This window comes from Amblyomma americanum, chromosome 9 (assembly GCF_052857255.1).
Source record: "Amblyomma americanum isolate KBUSLIRL-KWMA chromosome 9, ASM5285725v1, whole genome shotgun sequence".
NCBI classification, from domain to species: Eukaryota; Metazoa; Arthropoda; class Arachnida; order Ixodida; family Ixodidae; genus Amblyomma; species Amblyomma americanum.
In genome coordinates, this window is record NC_135505.1 from 74,808,743 (window position 1) to 74,832,337 (window position 23,595).

General features: G+C 47.3%; 1 protein-coding gene across 5 annotated transcripts in view; it reads right to left on the minus strand.

Annotated features, from left to right (window-relative positions):
• Nucleotides 1–23,595, minus strand: part of LOC144105342 (atlastin-1-like) — a 67,779-nt gene that overhangs the window by 24,287 nt on the left and 19,897 nt on the right. For 4 of the 5 annotated variants that reach the window (XM_077638486.1, XM_077638487.1, XM_077638485.1 and 1 more), the window contains 7 exons: nt 22,791–23,117; nt 22,524–22,736; nt 22,236–22,454; nt 22,021–22,185; nt 21,916–21,972; nt 21,788–21,859; nt 21,584–21,730 (listed from right to left, as the gene is read on the minus strand). In XM_077638486.1, the coding sequence (XP_077494612.1) occupies nt 21,584–21,730; nt 21,788–21,859; nt 21,916–21,972; nt 22,021–22,185; nt 22,236–22,454; nt 22,524–22,736; nt 22,791–23,111 (1,194 nt within the window). In that variant the 5' untranslated portion in view covers nt 23,112–23,117. Of the gene's footprint in view, nt 1–25; nt 213–21,583; nt 21,731–21,787; nt 21,860–21,915; nt 21,973–22,020; nt 22,186–22,235; nt 22,455–22,523; nt 22,737–22,790; nt 23,118–23,595 lie in introns of those variants that run through there. The other variant, XM_077638489.1, reaches the window with a different exon arrangement.

Genomic DNA, 23,595 nt, shown 5'->3' on the forward strand with positions numbered 1-23,595 from the left:
TACACTTAATGGAGGTGTCTCGCTTCCCGTCCCGGCCCTCATCCTTGAACATAGAAGCCGCACGTTACTCGCCCGGCCACCATGCCAGAAGGCACGAGAGAGCCGTCGCCGCCAATCTCTACCACCGTCCTCTGTTCCGGGTTGCAGCGCCAGCATGACCCTTCTCTATTGAGTGACGCCGACGACCAAGGCGTCGACGATTATCTGGCCTCCTGCGAGCGCGTCAGCAGTTATCAATCAGTGGAAAGATTCCGTTAAAGTAGGCAGCTTCCTCTTCTATCACACGGACGTTGCCGAACAATGGTTTCGTAACCATGAAGCCGACCTTCTCACCTGGTCCTCACCCCTGGGAATCACTATCACGCCTCGAACCGAATTAACAACGGTGTGTAATTTTCACATAGCTGACTATGCTAGCATACTCACCTATCCCGAACATGAATTTCACCCTTTTTGGCGCTTTCATGCGATACAGATACAGATATTAATGCTTTCTGGCTTATGTTTCAGAAGAAGGTAGCCGTATATCTCATTTTGTACCGCTGTTAACAAAACGCCCTCGAACGAAAAATCCTTGGATTACACGTGAGGTTATCCATGGAAAACGGCGAGTTAAACGGCTTAGGCAGAACATGAAATCCATAGGAGTAACCGCACTTAAAGCAAGTAGACTGGCGCATGCTACTCCAGACTTTAAGGAAAAAAGCAAAAAAGTCCTAACAACACTTTTCCCGGTTACACTTCCTAATTTCCTCACGAATAATCCACGATGGTTATGGAAACATTGTAGCACCAACAAAAATAATACTTGTCATTTGCCATCTGAAGAAAAGATTTAAAAAGCAAACGTTCATAATGATTACTTTCGTTCAATTTTTACTGTAGATAAAAGTGTTATACTCAGAGCAGAATTATGCAGTGGTTCGAAAATTGGTCCCGTTAACATTACCGACGCTGATGTTTTTAATCTTCTGCTCGTAAATCCTCTGGAAAGTAAAAAGCCAAGTGGCCCAGATGAAATTCCAAGCGCTTTTTTCGAACGATATGCCAAACCTTCCAGCAGGTACCTGGGTCTAATCTACTGTAAATCCCTTGCCACTTCTAGACTACCAGAGGACTGGAAATTCGTCAAGGTATTACCGATCCATAAATCAGGCAATATTTCTTCAGTTTACAACGACAGGCCAACATCGCTCACTCTTACCGCATATATACTACTGGAACATATAATTTCAAAGCACCTAACAGAGTTTCTAGACCACAAGAACTTATTATCGCCTCATAAGCATGCATCTCGCTGCGGCTTATCAACAGTTACTCAATTAACAGGAGTTGTGGTTGGCCTAGCTTTAATTATTGACAATAACAGCCAAACTAACATCAGATTACTAGACTTTTGCTAAAGCCTTCGACTGCGTATGTCATTCCAAACTAATCGCAAAACTACGGGGTTACTTAAGTGAAGGGGGACTTTTGGCTTTGATTGAAGATTTTTTGCGGCAACGCTCCCAAGTAGTTTTCTATCATAACATTTAATCTGAAACGTTACCAGTCACATCCGGAGTTCCTCAAGGCTCTGTACTTGGGCCACTGTTATTTCTTATATTTCGCAATGACATTACCACCGACATCACCTGTAACATCCAACTCTATGCAGGCGATTGTATAATTGGCAGAAAAATCAGAAGTCATGAATATCATGCCATGAAGCAGAATTGACATCTGAGCTAGTTGGTTTTTCATTTTCAAAAATTATATAAAGCGCACTTAGGACAACAGACAAGGGAGACAAAACAACACAAGCGCTTAACTCGCAACTGCGCGTTTATTCGAGAAACACACAAAAGGAAGAACAATCACAAACAAAACAAAAGCCATCGCGCAGGCGTGACAGGAAAAGTGCTCATACAGGTGCGTCAAGATAACAAAACTCTCTTTCATGCAAAACCACCATAGGATCGGCAACACACGTGTGCTGATTCTTACGGATGTGATAGGCCTCTGAAATCTCTCTGGTTAGCTGATTAGGGTGTCGGAACAAGATTTTAGTTTGGTCAAGCAAAGGCTTGCAGCCGCTGCATTTCGAACACTGCTTAGAGAGATTAGATGAAGGCGACTTATTCAATGACGAAAAATGCTCTTGCAAGCGCACATTAAGGCAGCGGCCCGTTTGACCGATATAGGTCCGGCCATAAGAAAAGGGAATGTGATACACCACTCCTTTTGAACATCTGACATAGCGGTTCTTGTGATTCACAATGCAGCACCACTTTCGTTTATCACATACACCGCTGCTAGAGCACGCAGCAACCTTCGCACAAACACTACTAACTTTCTGAGGGGCAGAGAAGAGAACATTAACACCATATCTGTTACCCACGTTTTTTAGTTGATGAGAAAACCGATGAACATAAGGTATGACTGCAATATTTTTCTTTTTTTCCTCAGAACCCTTCAAAAGTGACCTATTGAACTCTTTTACATTTTTGAGCACCTTGATAGAAGCTAGAAACAGCACGTCCTCTGGAAATCCAGCCAATTTTATCCTGTTCACTTGCTCGCAGAAACTTTCCTTCATTTCGTGAGGGCACGACTTGAGCAAAGACGATCCTAGGCAGGAGACAGCAATGCCGCACTTCACAATTTTTTGAGTGATTTGATTGATAATTTAAGAGTGGTTTATCAGACCTCGGGGAATACCTCCAGCACACATGATCCTGCACGAAATGAAGTTTTGTGTCAAGGAACTGCAGGCAATCGTTTGTAGGAGTTTCAAAGGTGAACTGTAATCCACGCCCATATTCTTTAACAATCTTAACAATGTCGACCACCCTCCTTGTAAATTCATGTTGGCCAACAAACACCAGATAATCATCGACATACCTGAAAATCTTTTTTGCAAGGCCACTCTGATTCTTTTCAATATAAGAGTCAACTCGAGACAGGAAGATATCACTGAGGACGGGCGCTACTTTGGATCCGATACGAACACCTGTCTTTTGAATAAACAAATGCCTATTCCATGCAACAAAAGTAGAAGCCAGATAAAACGACAGCACTTCTAAAAACGAAGGAACGGAAATACCACAGGCATTAACAAAGCATTGTTCATCATTATCCTCGGTAATGCAATCAGTAACAAATTTCATCAGTGTGTCATGTGGCAGCGAGTAGAATAGGTCCTTAACATCAATACTAAATGCAGACGCTCCTTTAGGATTATGATTCTTAAGGTAGTCGACAACAGCCAACGAATTTGGCGTCTGATATGGGTCCGCTAAGGTAAGACCTTTTAGGTGCTTTTGCAGGAAGCATGAAACGACATGTTGCCAAGTCGACCGCTCAGTGACAATAGCACGGAAGGGTATGTCGTCCTTATGCGTTTTGGCTGAAAAGAAGACTTCGAGCCTTAGGCCTTCAGCCTTTTTAACGCTATGGGGCAAATTCTCTAGGTTTAAACGCGACAAGAGTTTCAAAGCATTTTCCTTGACCTTTGTAGCTTTGACTTTAACAGGTCTAAAATGTGCTTCCATTGCCGAATAAGCCTTTTTCTTAAACAAGTGTTCAGGTAACACAACGAAGTACCCCTCTTTGTCGGACACAACTACCCGCTGCTCAGTGGATGTCAAAAAATCTACCGTAGGCTTCAGGCAACGGTTGCTCTTTTTCCCACCCCCACATCTTTTCATCGCATCTACACATTCCACTATGCAGCTGGAACGGTCCTCCTCAGGAACTTGCCTCGAAATGCCTCTTGCAGTTGAAATCTTTTCCACCTTATGAAGGTTTGGATGTAGGCAAAACTTCGGTCCGAGCTCCAGCACCTTGTGATGAACATCAGGAAAATGGCCTCCTCCTAAGACCAGCACTTTCCCTCCAAGGGGAGAAGTTTTCTTTTTGTCATGCACCCAAGGGCGAGCAGCGTTCCATAGGAAGTCGATATTCTTGTCCGCCAGGTCGCACCACTCACGATAATGTCTGCGATGGCTCGGAAGATCCCCGCAGGCCACACGCAAGCAATCCTTGTAAAAGCGGGAATGACGCCAACATTCTGAAGAAAGGATGCGGCATATCCTGCGGCTATGGCTCTTGGACAGCGGCAGCCCACCACACAAAGGTTGCAGTTCCGAAGGACAAATTCCACGCTTGGCATTCCAGGAGGCCAAGCTGCGCCTTGTGCGCACAAACAGCTATTAAAGCTGCCAGGATGGCAGGATTATTCAGAAGAGGATTAACAGTTAAATAGGAGCTCAAGGTACTAGAAATGAACTGAAGCAGAATTGACATCTGAGCTAGTTGGTTTTTCATTTTCAAAAATTATATAAAGCGCAATTAGGACAACAGACAAGGGAGACCAAACAACACAAGCGCTTAACTCGCAACTGCGCGTTTATTCGAGAAACACACAAAAGGAGGAACAATCACAAACAATCTTCCTTTTGTGTGTTTCTCGAATAAACGCGCAGTTGCGAGTTAAGTGCTTGTGTTGTTTGGTCTCCCTTGTCTGTTGTCCTAAGTGCGCTTTATTTAATTTTTGAAAATGAAAAACCAACTAGCTCAGATGTCAATTCTGCTTCAGTTCATTTCTAGTACCTCGAGCTCCTCTTTAAGTGTTAATCCTCTTCTGAATAATCCTGCCATCCTGGCAGCTTTAATAGCTGTTTGTACGCACAAGGCGCGCTTGGCTTCCTGGAATGCCAAGCGTGGAATTTGTCCTTCGGAACTGCAACCTTTGTGTGGTGGGCTGCCGCTGTCCAAGAGCCATAGCCGCAGGATATGCCGCATCCTTTCTTCATAATGGTGGCGTCATTCCCGCTTTTACAAGGATTGCTTGCGTGTGGCCTGCGGGGATCTTCCGAGCCATCGCAGACATTATCGTGAATGGAGCTACCTGGCGGACAAGAATATCGACTTCCTATGGAACGCTGCTCGCCCTTGGGTGCATGACAAAAAGAAAACTTCTCCCCTTGGAGGGAAAGTGCTGGTCTTAGGAGGAGGCCATCTTCCTGATGTTCATCACAAGGTGCTGGAGCTCGGACCGAAGTTTTGCCTACATCCAAACCTTCATAAGGTGGAAAAGATTTCAACTGCAAGAGGCATTTCGAGGCAAGTTCCTGAGGAGGACCGTTCCAGGTGCATAGTGGAATGTGTAGATGCGATGAAAAGATGTGGGGGTGAGAAAAAGAGCAACCGTTGCCTGAAGCCTATGGTAGATTTTTTGACATCCAGTGAGCAGCGGGTAGTTGTGTCCGACAAAGAGGGGTACTTCGTTGTGTTACCCGAACGCTTGTTTAAGAAAAAGGCTTATTCGGCAATGGAAGCACATTTTAGACCTGTTAAAGTCAAAGCTACAAAGGTCAAGGAAAATGCTCTGAAACTCTTGTCGCGTTTAAACCTAGAGAATTCGCGCTCTAGCGTTAAAAAGGCTGAAGGCCTAAGGCTCGACGTCTTCTTTTCAGCCAAAACGCATAAGGACGACATACCCTTCCGTGCTATTGTCACTGAGCGGTCGACTTGGCAACATGTCGTTTCATGCTTCCTGCAAAAGCACCTAAAAGGTCTTACCTTAGCGGACCCATATCAGACGCCAAATTCTTTGGCTGTTGTCGACTACCTTAAGAATCATAATCCTAAAGGAGCGTCTGCATTTAGTATTGATGTTAAGGACCTCTTCTACTCGCTGCCACATGACACACTGATGAAATTTGTTAGTGATTGCATTACCAAGGATAATGATGAACAATGCTTTGTCAATGCCTGTGGTATTTCCGTTCCTTCGTTTTTAGAAGTACTGTCGTTTTATCTGGCTTCTACTTTTGTTGACTGGAATGGGCACTTGTTCATTCAAAAGACAGCTGTTTTATCGGATCCAAAGTTTCGCCCGTCCTCAGTGATATCTTCCTGTCTCGAGTTGACTCTTATATTGAAAAGAATCAGAGTGGCCTTGCAAAAAAGATTTTCAGGTATGTCGATGATTATCTGGTTTTTGTAGACCGACATGAATTTACAAGGAGGGTGGTCGACATTGTTAAGATTTTTATAGAATATGGGCGTGGATTACAGTTCACCTTTGAAACTCCAACAAACGATTGCCTGCAGTTCCTTGACACAAAACTTCATTTCGTGCAGGATCATGTGTGCTGGGGGTATTCTCCAAGGTCTGTTAAACCACTCCTAAATTATCAATCAAATCACTCAAAAATTGTGAAGTGAGGCATTGCTGTCTCCTGCCTAGGATCGTCTTCGCTCAAGTCGTGCCCTCACGAAATGAAGGAAAGTTTCTGCGAGCAAGTGAACAGACTAAAATTGGCTGGATTTTCAGAGGACGTGCTGTTTCTAGCTTCTAGCAAGGTGCTCAAAAAAGTAAAAGAGTTCAATAGGTCACTTTTGAAGGGTTCTGAGGAAAAAAAGAAAAATATTGCAGTCATACCTTATGTTCATCGGTTTTCTCATCAACTAAAAAACGTGGGTAACAGATATGGTGTTAATGTTCTCTTCTCTGCCCCTCAGAAAGTTAGTAGTGTTTGTGCGAAGGTTGCTGCGCGCTCTAGCAGCGGTGTATGTGATAAACGAAAGCGGTGCTGCATCGTGAATCACAAGAACCGCTATGTAAGATGTTCAAAAGGAGTGGTGTATCACATTCCCTTTTCTTGTGGCCGGACCTATATCGGTCAAACGGGCTGCTGCCTTAATGTGCGCTTGCAAGAGCATTTTTTGTCATTGAATAAGTCGCCTTCATCTAATCTCGCTAAGCACTGTTCGAAATGCAGCAGCTGCAAGCCTTTGCTTGACCAAACTAAAATCTTGTTCCGACACTCTAATCAGCTAACCAGAGAGATTTGAGAGGCCTATCACATCCGTAAGAATCAGCACACGTGTGTTGCCGACCCTATGGTGGTTTTGCATGAAAGAGAGTTTTGTTATCTTGACGCACCTGTATGAGCACTTTTCCTGTCATGACTGCGCGATGGCTTTTGTTTTGTTTGTGATTGCTATTCCTTTTGTGTGTTTCTCGAATAAACGCGCAGTTGCGAGTTAAGCGCTTGTGTTGTTTGGTCTCCCTTGTCTGTTGTCCTAAGTGCGCTTTATATAATTTTTGAAAATATCATGCCATACTTAACAGATCTTTGCAAAAACTTCGGACTGGTGTAATGAGTGGAAAATTTCAATTAACAAGATGAAATCTGTAGCAACTGCAGTAACTAGAAAAAAATCATACAATTTCTTGTACAAAATCAATGGTACTCCCCTGGCCTTCATCAACGAACACAAATACTTAGGAGGTACATTAACTAACAATCTTAGCTTGTGCAAACACATCGGCAACATTAATTCAACAGCATTACAAAAGCTGTCTTTTTTCTTAAAATGTGTCTTCGTCTTGCGCAAACAGAAACTAAACTTTCAGTTTTTAAAAAGTTTGTCAGACCTCTACTAGAATATGCTAACTCTGTTTGGTTCCCTCAGTGTGTAACCAATATTTCACGACTTCAATTCAGTGAGGTTTACTCACAACAGACACAAAAAAACCGACTCACCAGCAAAAGTAGCTGTAATCTCCGGTCGAAACCTTCACGACCTATATTGAAGACATCGTTGACTCATGCAAGCGCTTCTAACCTTCTATGTCCGAGATAGGCAAAGGCAATCACGTCTTTAAAGGAATCGCCAATAACGCTGTCTAAATGCTCCTGGAGGAGGTGACTCCCACCTTCGTCAGTACCATTATCCAGCTGTGACAAAGCTTTGACGAGTTACGAAAGGAACGCGCGTCCACGCGGCAGTCTGGCGCGTCTACCGAGGGCCTTGCTGGCTTGGCCCTTGGTCCGTCATCTAGAGAGCAATCCATTTTCAAGCAGCGCGTGAAAGACTTCATCCGCGAAGACGTCACCGGCAGCTTTCTCTTCTGCAGCACATAAAGAACCTGTCTGCCCTCCTGCCCACCGAGCGCCCATTCTCGCGCCGTTTCTCCAACGTATTGTTCAGGAGCAGGTCGCTGCAGCCCTGCTGTCCAGCCCTCCGCTTTGTTCTGTGGCAGCACCTCTCACCTATGTTGAATTTGCCACCCGAACACCGCGCTCGCTCGCCCCAACCGCGTACCGCAGCAGTCCTGTCTAATATGCTTCAGTGAAACGAGCTATGCTCCACCCAGGTCTCTGCCACCTCCGTCAGCATTGTTTCCTCGCACCCGACGACACACTAAAAAGGCTTGGCGCACCGCCGACAATCGGCCCATCTGCTACGCTGGGCTTCCGGCTTTCGTCGCATGCCTTTGCCGACAACGCTTGCCTCGTTCTGAGGACGAGGTGCGCCCGTACGGCGCCCGACTGAGGTGCCCGAGCCGGCCTTGGCCAGTGGCTCTTCTGGCTCGCCTTTGCCTTATCCACAGTATTCCACTCGCTGCTCGCCTTACCCTCGACGACGTCCAATTTCTTCAGTGCTCTGGCGAACGAACCCCCTCCCAGAGGAAAACTGAATGGCGTGGTTTCGGAGGCAATAACTGCGTCTCTTGCGAACTCGTTAAGTCCCCCGTTTCCTCCCACTGACGTGATTCGAATGTTTGTCAGAGGCGTCCCAATTCCCGCGCTCGTTGACTTGACACGGGCGCTGCCGTGTCGGCAATTAGTGACTCTTTTCGCCGCAAAATTCGCAAGGTGACAAGCCAATGTCTGACGTTTCACTCCGTACGGCCAGCTCGCAGTACATTCACCCCCCTGCAGCCTGCACGGTAAGCGTTCGCATCAACGACGTAGCATATCCCACCGAGGTGTGTTGCGTGCGTATTCTCACGATGTTATCCTCGGCTGCGATTTCCTCTCGACCCAACGTGCAGTAACTGAGTGTGCCCGTGCTGAACTCGCGCTTTCATTCGTTTGTAACATTTTGTTGTGCGACCAGCCTGTGCGCTCCTCTAAGCTTCTTGTTGCTGCCCACCATACCATGCCCTCGCTCCGCCTCGGACTTACTATCAAGTTTCAAGTTCAAGTTCAAGTTTATTTTCCTTTCTTACAAAGGAGGAGCCGGGACTAAAAGCTGTGGTAACAGCTTGACTGAAGGTCCCGACTCCTTGAGACAGTGGCAGTACAGAAGGAAGGCGAGGGTCACATCATTTACATCAATTAGTAATGTCATGGGTATCCGATGCAGATCCACATTTACGCGAAGCGCGAAAACACATGCAAAACGAAAGTCGCAATACACACATGTACTCAAAGCAAATGTTTTACATCACTAAAATATACAAAAAAAGAAAAAAATCATGTCTGCTTCTTTCACAGATTGAAATTGTTTCGGCAGTAGTCACGGATATTGTGTTTTGAATTTCTGGTAATATCAAAATTGTCATGGATTAGTTTGTTTAGCAAGAGGGGAAGGTTGTAACTTAAGGACTGGTTCATAGAGTAAGTTCTTGGTGTTGGAGTGATCCAAGTTTCTTTGTATCTAGTGTTACGGCAGCTGTTATTTTCTCTCAGTTGTCCAAGTACAATAAAGGGATTGTCACGTTGTTGCGAAGAGTATTTATAGCATAATAGAAGCCTGTAAAAGTATAACGCAAAGATTGGAAGGATATCATACTTTATAAAGATATTTCTTGTGGGGAAAAGGAATGGCACATTTGCTATGGATCGGACGGCTTTTTTCTGCAGCAAATGCAATCTATGAAGATTTGTTACCCCTGTTGTTCCCCAAACCAAGCTGCAGTATTGGATATGACTTAGTACTAACGCGTTGTAGAGCAACATCTTTACCCTTACTGGAAAAATATGTCTAAAGCGACCAAGTATACCTAGAGCTGTGGAAACTTTCGAACAAATGTGTTCTATGTGCGCATTCCAAGTTAGGTTGTGAGAAAAGATAACGCCCAGTGTTTTTACAGAAGTCACAAGCTCTATTGGTTGGCTGTTTAAGGCTATTTTGAGAGGCCTAGATATTTTCTTTCCCTTAGGGAGGTATAACAGAATTTGTGTTTTTGACGGATTTATGCGCAAGGAGTTTGCATCTGCCCATGAGTGCAGTTTATTAAGGGCTTCGCTTGTTTTGCTTTCAACCTCGGCCTCAGAAATACCTGTGACAAAAAAAGTTGTGTCATCTGCAAATGACACAACCTGAACATTACTAGCGCTGTAGACGATGTCATTTATATAAACTAAAAATAGCAAAGGCCCAAGAATGCTTCCTTGGGGCACTCCGCATGTTATATGGAGGGTAGGAGAGGATGCTGTGTTTATATCTACATATTGGGTTCTGTGAGATAAGTAAGATTGTAATAGGGTTAGCGCTAGGCCCCGCACACCATACCTTTCCAATTTAAAAAGAAGAATATCATGATTTATGAGGTCAAAGGCCTCAGTAAAATCGATGTAAATACCCATGGTGAGCTTGTTTTCACTGAATGCCTTAATTATAATTTCTTTTTGAGTTAGAAGTGCTGTCTCTGTAGATCTTTTCTTCCTGAATCCATGTTGAAAATCTAGAAATAAGTGATTTTCGTCAAAATAAGAAGTCACTCTGTGATGTATTATTTTCTCGATGCCCTTGGAAAACACAGGCAGTATAGAAATCGGTCGGTAGTTTGTGAATAGGTTCTTATCACCTTTTTTAAAAATGGGTATCACTCGAGCAATTTGCATTCCTGTAGGGAAAACCCCAGTAGAGAGAATCAAATTATAAATATAGGTAATAATCGGGCACAGTATGTCAAGTACATATTTTACGGGCAATATCTGGAAGCCATTTACGTCCAGCGTTTTACTATTCTTCAAGTTATTGATGGAAGAGAAAACCTCAGCTGTTTTCTTTACACCCACTGCATCTTCCCCCTGCCATCACCGTCTAATGCTCCATTCTGGCGTTCTCACCACTTCCGATGGCCACTGTGCCATCTGCCTCAAACCCATTTTCTTGCCCGTCGTCTGTCCTTCGAGATGAATGCCTCGGCCGTATTGAAGAACTGGACCCTGCTGTTGCCTACGGGTTCTCTGATCACCGTGTTTGTTCCGAGCTTGCTGCTCTGGCCTGTTGCGCTACCACGTCCTATCCGCTTCCCGTCGACGTCTTTCATCGCGCCATCACTGCCGACCTTCCGCCCACTGATCGCGGCCTGATATTGACACTTCTCTAACGGCTCAGCACGTCTTTTGACCTTTCCAAACTTTTCTTTGGCTGTGAATTGGCCGTGTCTCACGAAATTGACAAAGTTAAGCACGCCCCCTTGCGTCAGCTACCCCGCTGCATCATCCTTGACAGTATCGACGATATGCTTCAGCGCTCCCTCATACAGCCCTCCCACAGCCCTTGGTCCTCTCCTGTTGTCCTGGGGACGAAAAAAGGTGGTTACATTAAGTTCTGTGTTAACAACCGCCATCTCAACAAGATTGGCCGCAAGGATGTTTGTCCTGTATACCCCGAATCGACCACGCACTGGATTGCTTGCAGGGAGCGGAGTATTTTTTGTCCTTAGACTTACGCTCCTGCTACTGTGAAGTCCTGATCGCTGCTGCTGACCGGCCGAAAACTGCCTTTGTCACCCGCGTCTGTTTCTATGAATTCAATGTGGTGCCATTCGGACTATGCAATACCCCAGCCACAATTGAGAAAATGGTGGATAATATTCTCAGCGGGCTCAAATAGGAAGCTTGTCTGTGTTACCTGGATGACATTGTAATTTTTTGAAAATACTTGCCTTCCAATCAGCAGCGCCTTCAGAGCGTATTCATATGCCTTACTGAAGCCGGGCTACAACTAAACTTGAAAAAAATGTTACTTCGGTGCTACGCACCTCACAATATTAGGCCACTTCATCTCCAAAAACAACGTTCTTGCTGACCCTGCCAAACTTTGCGTCGTCACTCACTTCCGCAAACCGACCACCTTAAAGGAACTTCGCAGTTTTATAGGCTTGGGCTCATGGTTACGCCGCTTCATCAGCAATTTCGCCTGTATCATAGCCCTTTTAACGCAGCTTCTTGCTGGCAGCCCGATCCTCTCGTCTTGGCCTGCGATGCCGCGTTTGTCACTTTACGTCTCCTTCTGGTCTACACCCCCCCCCCCCCCCCTTATATTGGCCATTTTGATCCCGACCGTCCAACAGAAAGACATATTAACGCGAGCGGTGTGGGCTTGGGCGTACTTCTTGCCCAGCGAAAGCCTGGGTATCCGATTCAAGTTGTCGCTTACGCAAGCCGCTCCCTCACCAAGGCGGAATCGAACAATTCTGTGACAGAAAAAGAATGTCTCGTCATAATTTGGGCAATTGCCAAGTTCCGCCCTTATATCTACGGTCCGCCGTTCTCTGTGTTCACTGACCACCATGCCCTCTTCTGGCTGCCCTATTTTAAAAATCCCTCTGGCCGACTCGCGCGCTGGGGTTTACGTCTACATTCCGTCTCCATTACGCTAGCATTCTGACGCCGACTCCTTTTCTCGTTCACCGCTCCCATGCGATTCAACCTCTGCCCTCGTCGGTGCTTACGTTTTCTCCTCGTTCGATAACCCTGTTATGGTCTCCAAACATTTGAAGGATTTTTGGGTCACCACGCTGGTCACCTTATTCTCTGATCCCTCCCCGCATTTTTCCTGCCTGGTCTTTCGCCGCCAAGCCTACCATTTTGGCGTCCGTAATGGCCTTTTATACCGCCGTAACTACCTCTCCTACGGGTGGAAATGGCTGTTCGTAATCCCTCGCCACCACCGTGCTGCCATCTGCGCCTCTCCACAGATTCCCAATGGGGTCATGACGGTTCATTGAAAACGTATGCTCGCCTGTGTCTGCGAAACTGCTGGCGTGGTATGCACCGCTTCATACGTCAGTACATTCGCCCCTGTCGAGCCTTTCAACGTCGCAAGAACCCTCCCCGCCACGACGCCGCTCCGTTACACACGTTACCCTGCCCTTGCCGCCACTTTGACCGCGTCGGTATTGATCTGTACGGCCCGCTTCTAATCAGTTCGGCTCACAACCGCTGGGCCATCGTGACCGTTGACCACCTCAACCGTAACAAAGAAACGTCGGCTCTCCAATCTGCAATCGCGCAGGTTGTTGCTTCTTTCATCCTCCACCGCCTTGTTCTTCGTCACGGCGCCCCGGACAAACTGCTGAGCGATTTCGGCCGTGTTTTTTTTTTCTCTGACTCCGACGAGGCGCTGCTAAAGCAATGTCAAATCTTTCATCGCTATAACAGCGCATATCACCCCCAGACCAACGGCATGACTGAGCGGTTCAGCCGCACACTCAGTGACATGCTCGCCACGTACGTACGTTGATACCGCCCACTTTAACTTATACCAAGTGCTCCCTTTCGTCACGTACGTGTATAATACGGCCACGCTGACAACGACGAGATTCTCCCCATTCTTTCTCTTATATGGCCGGGAACCTACATCCACTATGGACGCCATCCTTGCCTATCCCCATGAACCTTCCTAGACCAAACCGCTTTCCGAAGCTCGCATGTATGCCGAAGAATGTCGGCGACTTGCGCGTACTTCCACGACACAGCTCCAGTGGCACCAGAAGCACCGTCGGCACCCATCTGACCCTCCCGCATCATATCCCGGCGGCACGCTCGTCTGGCTCTGGCTTCCTTCCTCTACTCCAGGCTTCGACACGAAACTGCTTTTCGCTTTCACGGATTTCACCGCGTTCTTCAACAAACTTCTCCCGTGAATTACATAGCTGAGCCCTTTGACCATTCTCCCGACCGTCGTCGCCGGGAGCGCGACACTGTACACATCGAGCCTCTTAATCCCTACTATGATCCACCCATTTGTTGGGATGAGGAAAACGAGAGCGTTGAGACGCCAACCGGAAAGCTTTATTCCAGCCCAGCGAATGCCTGCACGAGCACGAGACGCGCGCCAGCCGCCGCGAGCCTCACGCGGGTGCGGCCGCGAAGCCAAGCCAAGCCACGCAGACGGCCTAGCCACTGCATGTCGCTACTGCCTACAACACTATTCTTTCCTCCCAGTACGTAGACAGGATGGTTCCTGTTGTGGCGGGGAAGTAGCTGTGATGGGAAAGACCGGCAGCAGTTCAAGCGGCGGGGCGAAGAGGTTGAGGAATAAATAACTTTGCAGCTCAAATATTCCTGAAATCCCTTGTGCCTGTCACAGCCGTTGCATTTTCCAGCGATAGCTACATTACGTTAGCATTTCGCGCCTTCAGTGTGGCTGCGCTGGCTTGCTGTCACGTGGTTGGCCACGTGGTGTGGAGCAGCTGCAGACGGCGTGGCGCCGTGGCTCATCACGCGGTTGGCCATGTGGTTGTTCACGTGACCAAGTTTCACTCGACCAGCTGTAGTACTCGCGTCACTCCAGGTTTAATCAAAGCGAAACCACCACGAATATCTTATCTTTGTTCTGTCCCACTTCTTATGCTGCGCAGCGACGACAGTCAAGTTCCTTCGAGCATAAGCGAAATTTTCGTCTGCAACAGCCCAAGATAATTAAGCAGCGCATGGACTGAAGATGACGGTGAATGCATATTTTAAGGCTAGCCACGGTAAAAAGTGTTGTTATATGTGATTTTACTTTAGGACCAGCTGTCCGCCATTTTAATGTTATCGAAATGGCATTCACAAAATGCCTCAATTCCTGGAGTCTTTTTCGACGTACTGGTGTATATAGCAAGGCTTTGTTTTTTGCCTGACATGCATATGCATGTACCAACTACTCTTTGAGGGGCGGTTTCACATCTATACGGATAATGCAAGAGAACCTTCACTCGTGAATGCGAAACATAAATGGGTCCCTCAGGAGTTGTGTTCTTGTTAGAGTCGTAGTTATTGTGCAACCCAAGGTGTGTCACTTTGGCACATATGAGCCGACGTACTCCCCAGTGATAGCATAACCTGGATTGTAAGGAGCATTTAAGCAAGGTTCAAGTCGTCAATCGATGCAGCACAAAAACGGATAACAAAAGAGTGCGCAGTTTGCTTCGCATCTCTGGCCTCAGAGTTGCCCTTCCGCCATTTATTGGCATCTTCAAGTACCGTGAGGCGCCTGAAGCGAGGGAAATATTCTTGTATTGCAGCCTTTTGGACGGCCACTGTTTCATAACAGGAAAGTCAAAGTTGTGTGGAGGAAAGCAGCACAAAAGCAATTGTTCTACCGGTGTCTAGCTTCGCAGTCATGAGTAAAACTGTTTTTCCGAGCCGCTCGCAGTGCGGCACCACTGCACCAAAGTCAGCTCTAAATCTCACCCATTTGAAACCGTGTTGGTCTTGCGTTCACTTACAGGCCATGAGGAAGGAAGAAGAAGAGCGCTGCGAACGGCAGCATCTCTTGATCGAGCTCCTGTTTTTTTGAAATACTTTGTGCTTCTGTAGCCTTCAAGGCAACCTCGCCGTCCCAGGCGATGGCGGATGACCCGCCGCCTCTGCTGCCTTCTGTGGCTAGCAGTGTGAACTGCACAGATCAGCCTGGATGCAGTATGGATCTCCTCTCAGAGCTCCCGGGATCTTCCAGTTTCTCTGACTCGGATGACATGGATTTCGACGGAGGCTACACCGAGATTGTGAGTCGGCGCCTGAAGAGGAAGCTTTCCAAAACCCCGACTGAGTGTGGGCCCAGTGTGTGTACGAAGCGGGCTAACAAGTCCATTGTGCCAGCGAAGATGCCTCACCAATCCAGTGTGAGCAAGAAAACAACCAACGAGGCCAATGTAAGTGAGCAATCTCTCACTTACACAATTTCATACATGCCTGTTGAGGAAGAGAATCTCAACTCCATCAACAGGCAGACTTTGACTCTTCTTCTTGAACGACTGGTTCCGGGCCAAGTCAAAGAAGTGCGTATTAACGCAAGAAGGAATATCCTCTCTGTTGATGTCTCTAGCCGGGCAACCCTGGATAAGTTGAAGACCGTGTCTGTCCTTGGCAGCATACGAGTCCGCTCGTTCTTCGCTCATGGACTTAACACTACTGCTGGTGTGATTTCTGACGTGGACGTAGAGATCACGGATATGGACTTGGTGCAACTGCTATCAAGTTCTGTTCGCATAACTGACATCCATCGTTTCGGCAAATCACGGTGTGTCAAACTAGTGTTTGAGGGTACTACTTTACCATCGCATGTGAAAGTGGGTTTTGTGAGGCACCCAGTGCGTCCTTATGTGCCCCGACCGGTGCAGTGCCGAAAATGCCAGAAGATTGGACATGTAAGTGCTGCGTGTACGAGCACGAAAACATGTCCGCGTTGTGGTGGCGTGCACGATGGACCTACATGTACGATTGAGTCTCCAGTTTGTGCCAACTGCAAAGGTCCTCATGAGGCAACATCTAGGGAATGTCCGAAGGTGAAAACAGAGATGAAGATCTTGAAGAAAATGGTGAGAGACCATTCTACTCACCGAGAAGCAGCAATCGCAGTACGTCGCTCCAGGAGGAGGACACGAAGTCGGCAGAAGAAATTGAGCTCAGTAAATGACGTGTCAACACATCAGGAGGACCGAGACCGCTCTGCCGCGCAAAAGCCACTGCCTCCAGCTCCGCAAGAGCCAAGACTGACAACCCCCCAGGAGGACCCCGCAGAGTGGCCACTTCTACCATCGCGTACTGTAAGCTCTGTGACACGTCCGCCTGTGCGTCCGCCGGCTGTGTAGACAACAGATGATCAAATCAGGGCGATGCTGAAACAGCTGATAGGCACCTTACGGCTGATAATTGCTGGAGTGGACACGCCAATTGCTAAGGCTGCTGTCCAAATTTTAGACGCTATTGAACCGGTGCTTGCCACCCTCTAATAGCAGTCAAAATTATGGCTCTACCGTCGTCAGCACCCTCACTGCAGGAGAGAATCTCTCGATCGGCAGTATTACAATGGAATGCTCGAGGTCTGCGAGGCCGCCTAGCAGATCTCAGGCAGAGGATCTTCAAATACCGATTTCCGGTGCTTGTAATATGTGAGCCTAATATCACATCTCCTTTTCGACTGTCCGGTTATGAAAGTTTTCTCTCTGAAGCGGCTGGGCATTTGAGCAAGGTACTACTATGCGTCCGTCGTGACCTCACTTACGTTCGGCATCAAATTCCTGGGGGCAGTAGCAACGAGTATGTAGCAATCACTGTGACTTTGAATGGGCGCACAATCTCTATTATAGGTGGCTACATACCACCAAGGGGTCGATTTGATGCCCTACGACTACAATCGCTACTTGACAGCGTTTCGGAACCCCATATAATAGTAGGAGATTTCAATGCGCATCACCACGGCTGGGGAAGCGCCGTTACGAACGTTCGAGGACGGGATATCGCCACGTTCATGAACAATGCAGGTCTCGTTTTGCTCAATGATGGCACGCCGACATTTCTACGCGGGACTACCTACAGCAGCTGCCTGGACCTTGCATTTGTATCCAGGCGCCTGTCATCGTTCGCACGTGGTGTGCTGATATTGAAAGTTATGGAAGTGACCACATACCGACGTATGTGCAGCTACGGTGGTTTCACCGTCTTCCAAATGCCAAAATACGTTGCACCGACTGGAGTGCTTTCCGCATTGTTCTAGAAAAAAACCTGTGGGAAACTCGCTGATCCAACAGATGTGGAACAGCGTATTATTTCGGCCATGCACGATGCAACACGCAATATCTCAGCGCCAAATTCCACAGCACCAGTGGATGTGATCTACGCGCAGCTTCGGGCGATTCGTCGGCGCGCAGAAAGAAAATACCGGAGGACAAAGGATGTCTCGGATCTCCGGGCCTCTCGACGTGCCCAGAAGCAAATACAGCGCTATTTGGAGATCCTAGGCAAACAACGGTGGCGGTCATTTTGCAGCAGATTGGATCCCCGCAAACCACTCTCCACAATCTGGCACGTTGTTCGAGCACTGCCGACATTTCCCCAGCAGAAACACCCTTTCCGTGCATTGGCACTTCATGATAGACGGCAAGAACTAGAGGTGGCGGAGGATTTCTGCTCGAGAATTGCCGGAAGCGCTTCTTTACCTCGGCAGCATCGATGTGCTCCCCCCACGATGGACGATCAACTGGACATCCCCTTCACAATTCAAGAACTGAAAGCAGCTCTTTCTGCTTGCACGCATCCTTCATCCCCAGGACCTGATGGAATAACATACAATGCGCTTCGTCATCTAGGCCCACAGGTACTGGAAGCCCTCTTAACATTGTTCAACCACTCTTGGGCCTCTGCCACTGTACCACAGCAGTGGAAAAGAAGCCGCATTGTGGCCTTGCTCAAACCAGAGAAATCGCCACTCACATTAACATCCTACAGACCAGTAGCTCTGGCAAGTTGTATTGGCAAGACGATGGAGCGTATGGTGCTAACCCGTCTAGAATGGTTCCTTGAAAAACATGGGCTATACCCTTCCACAATGACGGGTTTCCGCAAAGGCCGGTCTGCCATCGACAGTGTAATTGATCTCGTGTCAACGGTAGAACATGAAAAACGCCGTCACAGGTTGACTGCTGCTCTTTTCCTCGACATAAAGGGCGCATTCGATAATGTTCAGCATGATGCAGTACTAAATGCACTCGAAGAATGTGGTATAGGCGGACGTCTACACAATTGGATTGCAAGCTATTTGACAAACCGGACAGTCTACATGGAGACTCTTGAAGGTGACACAGCAGATCATCATGTTGCTTGTGGTGTTCCTCAGGGAGGAGTGCTCAGTCCAACGTTGTTCAATCTCGTGCTCATTGGCCTTTTCAAACAACTACCGAAGACTGTTTCAATATCCGCCTACGCAGATGATATTTGCATCTGGACATCAAGTGTCACGCGTCCCCAAGTGCAAGCAAGATTGCAGCGTTCGGTGTCCATTACGTCTGCGTACTTGCGCCGTCAGGGGCTTGAACTTTCGCCAACTAAAAGCGTAACATTGGCTTTCACACGCAAGATAATGGCGTGGTATCCGGTCACAATCGACGGGCAAATTGTTCCCTACGTAACACATCACAAATTCTTAGGTGTTACGATAGACCGTGACCTGTCCTGGACGAAGCACATTTCTGTGCTCAAGAAAAAGCTCGACAGCTTTGCAAGCATTGTGCGGTGTATGGCAGGAAAATGTTGGGGTCCCTCTGAGCGATCTTTACTACACGTGTACCAGGCGCTGGTAGTCGGCCTTCTCAGATACAGTGCACCCGTTCTCTCGGGGGTCAGACTATCAGGCCTGCGTGTGCTTGAAAGCACGCAGGCTCGTGCTTTAAGGGTATGCTTGGGTTTGCCATGTAAAACTTCTACATGGGGCACATTTTATGAGGCCCGCGCCTGCCCAGCACGAATTTATTTTCAACAGGAGCCACTTCGTGTGCATTTGCGGCATCTGACCAGGCATCGTCATCACCCCCTGACTAACATTAGTGCGGTGCGTCCAGATGCAGCCTTTTCCAGAGCCCTTTGGATGCAGCTCAATGCGCTGCCTTCGAACTACGCGCCACACCAGATTGCGGAGGTGCCACTTTGGGCAGTACCAAAACCATCTATACGGACAACAATCCCAGGGATAACAAAAAAAAACGCACATTCCAACAGTCGGACTGAAACAGCTGGCGCTGTCATACATTACATCTATGTATGCTAACACCCAGCATGTTTTCGTGGACGGATCCGTTACGACCACTTCTTCAGCTGCAGCGGTGATAGTGCCAGGAAATGCCTCATGTCACCGTTTCAGGCTCATGCACAAAACGTCCTCTACGGCAAACGAATTGGCAGCCATACGAGAAGCCGTCCTTTATATTGGTCACCAGCCAGCGCAGCAATGGACTATATTCTGCGACTCGAGATCGGCATTACAGGTCGTACAAACTTATCTAAAACCAAGAGCATGCGAGCAGCTGGTTCAACAGATTGTGCTTTTGTTAGCCGAGGCTTTCCACCGCGGCCATATTATAAAGTTTCAATGGATACCGAGCCATTGCGGCATAGCGGGAAACGAGCGTGCTGACGCCGAGGCTCGGATGGCACATAGTGATGGTGCTTTCATTGAGATAGCCTTTTCAAGATCAGACATTGGAGCCTTGTTGGCGCATTTAATGCAGGCGGCAATGCAGTCGCACTGGCATGATCCGAGTCATCAACAGGACCGCGTGTGTAAGCTTGACGCTGGCTCACGATTACATTTCCCATCTGTGGTGGTGCGACGTCATGGGACTTTACTCCACCGGCTACGGCTTGGCGTTGCCTACACCACACACTATCTTCACAAGATCGGCATCGAAAGTAACCCAAATTGCGCACAGTGCAACACACCAGAGACTATTGGACACCTTCTTTGCGTGTGCCCGAAGTATACTTCTGAAAGAACAACATTGGAGGCGACCGTGAAAAACCTGGACTCTCGCCCTCTCTCTGAGGAAACTCTTCTGGGCGCAAGGACGAGACGTTCTGATTGGTGGCGTGTGACAAAAGCCCTGCTCAACTTTTAGTGTGAAACAGGCCTGGATACTCGTTTGTGACCGCCTGTGCACAACCTACATGGTTAATGACATGTGTCGGTGTTGTGTTGCAGACACCAGTTTTGAGTTTTATGTGTGTCCAGTAACCGCGATGCGAGCGCCAGCCAGTGTTGTGTGTGTGTGTGTGTGCGTGTGCATAGACATCACCCGTGAAACTCATTGTATTATGCCATTATCAGCCTTCATTCACACTTTCCTTTTCCTCCTCTTCCCTTTCCCCTGTGTGGAGTAGCAGGCCAGGGCCCTGTTACCACCGGCCGACCTCTCCGCCTTTCTTTCATTAAAATTCCCTTTCTTCTCTCTTCTCTCTACAGGCCATGAGCTAGATCATCCTAGAGATCTTGCTAAAGCTTGGTATGTTATCTGTTAATTATTTCTTTTTAAAGAGTTGTCTTGGGAATATACTGAATATATATTAAAGAAAGAGCCACTTTCTACAGGAACTATGAGTCCACAGAGTGTGAAAGCGATTTCTGTAGAAAATGTTCTGGCCCTCCTTTCGCCTCTAATTATTCTCCTTGTGTTTTTATTATTTATTTACTGTTACCTTGTTCCAGCTTTCACATTTCAGCTGCTGCACCTATGATTAGTGCTCAAAGACGCCGTCCGTCTGGGGCCTCTTCATGATTGGGATCGAAAAAAACTAAGATATAGTGCAAACGCCTGATTATTCTCTCTGATTAAGGGGAGTTGCAATTGAAAAAATCCAATATATAGAACAAATAAGTCAGAACTTCTTCAGGAGAATTGAAAAAAATAGAGCAAATATTTAGAGCACGTGTTATAACAGTGTCCCAAAGGACAAACTGAATGAGGTGGTAACACTCTTTTAAGCACTTTTTCCGTTCGTAACTCTGCAACAAAAAAAAATACTTTATCACATAACTCAGCGGTAAAAGGAAAAAGTTTCCTCTGTCTTTCGTTTGTTTCATTTTTTTTTCATCCTGGGCATATTCCATTCTACTGAACAGAGTTGGAAAAGCAGCGATCTATATTTGAATTAAGTAGTGGTCCCAAAATTACGATACTTTAACGCAGGAAAAATTGATGGCACAATTTTCATCCGAGGTCTCAAAAGGCTACACAAAATGGGTTTGTACAAAGCCTAAATACATTTGCAAAACTTGGCAATAGTACCTCAAAAGACAGCCTTACCTCGAGCATTCTTTCCTTGTATGTTTCCTCTAGGTCTCTTCCGCCCAATTTTTGGACACTGTAAAATTTCTTCACAGCAGCATCACGTAGCAAACGGTGTGTGACTGAGAGGTTTGCCTCGTCTTGCGACCTGGTTCCAGAGCAGAACTGTAGGATTTGGAAACATGTTAATTTAGGATCAACCAAATATATGTTTTCGCATACCTGATTCATTTCGTGCACGTAGAAATTCAGAGCTTCCGTCAGAGCACTCAAGTTGTTGGCAGCGCCAGTCGCCTAAAATAACGAAATCTGTCAGGAAAATTTTAGGGGTTGTTTAATATATTCCTCACCTCTCGCATTGTTTTGGCATCAGGTATCTCTCCCGACTTGAAGGCCTCCGCGTATACCTGCAAAATCTCCTTTGTTGCGGTTGCAAAAACAGTAAATACTCTTACCTGAAAGTAGGTGCAGAGCTCAGCACAAGTGACTGGAACAGAATTGACCCGTTTCGGCTGCAAGTTCCTTGGGTGGAGAACCGTCAGCATGAGCTGCTCCATATGTTTTAAGAAGGAGCTATCAATCTCTTCTAGCTGCCCTTTATATTCAGGCCCAGTTGCCACCTGCGTGAGCAAGGATTTCAGTTGGCGCACATGAATCGCAAATGACGTACCTGTGAGCCAGGGTAAGGGAGGAGAAAGCATGCTATCTCTTCGAATGAAGATCTGATGTCTTCCCGCAACTTCCGCAGCTGCTCTTCCTGCTCATCGGATGTCTGTAGCGCTTTTGTCAACAATTGTTTACCTCCTTTTTCGCCGTATTCGAACTCGTAAGGATAGCTCCAATCTCTGACCAAAAACAGCAGTTTCTGAAAGGGCGCTCCTGTCACATCCTGCGGTGGCAAAGAGATAATCAATCCAGTGCGCTAATCTCCAGCAATGAGTAAGGGTTCTCGCTTTACCTTTTTTACCAAGCATCCATAATCGCAGAAGAGCTGAAGATGCTGTAGGTCGTCCTCGCCGATGTTTTGAGATATGTTATAGATCAGCACTGAACTCAGAAGTGCGCTCAGCGAAAATATTTTCGCTGATTCTGTCGTCGTGGACTTCCTATCAAAAGTTCCTTGTGTGTCCATTAGGACCACAGCCACCTCCTCCCCTCGAGGCGTAACCACCTGCAAAAAAGCATCATCATTTCCGCCTGCTGCCACGAGAAGTAATGGGCTTACCAAAAAGACTTCATTCCAGAGTAGGATGCCCTGAGTTTCCCGCTCGGAACCTCCGCGCCAAACGAAACCATCGTGTACTGTGTTAGGCTCGTTCAGCCAGTCACTTTGACATCGGCTGCGCAGGTAACGTATGAAGAAGTTGAGCAGGAATGACTTTCCTTTGCGGAAGATTCCAACAACGGAGACCACCACCACTGGCTTGTTCTTGACTTTGTCGGCGAGCAATAACTCTTCCAGAGCGCTTACATCCAGCTTGAAGCTGCCTTTCCCTTTTGGCGTTAATAAAGTTACGCCTCTGCCGAAGCTTGGTGTCTCCGCCATCTCGCACTGTGGACATGAATGAACCATGGTTTTACTCTACGGGGAAGTTGGGAGCAAATGATGTAAAATTTCTTGAAAGAGCCCACGAGACTCAAGGGCAAAAACTCATGAAGGAGCTGGAACTCTCCTCCTTGTCATCACCATCATCAGCCTGGTTACGCCCACTGCAGGGCTAAGGCCTCTCCCCTGTCTATCCAAATATCCCCGTCTTTTGCCAGCTGCGCGCACCATATGCAAGCAGACTTCTTAATTTCATCCACCCACCTAACTTTCTGCCACCCTTGCTACGCTTGCCTTCTCTTGGAACCCACTCCGTTACCATTAAGGACCAGCGGTTATCTTGCCTTCGCATTACATGCCCTGCACAAGCCCATTCCTTCCTCTTAATATCGACTAGGATATCATTAACCCGCATTGGTTCCCTCGTCCACTCTGCCCGCTTCCGGTCTTTTAACGTTGCACCTAACATTTTCCTTTCCATGGC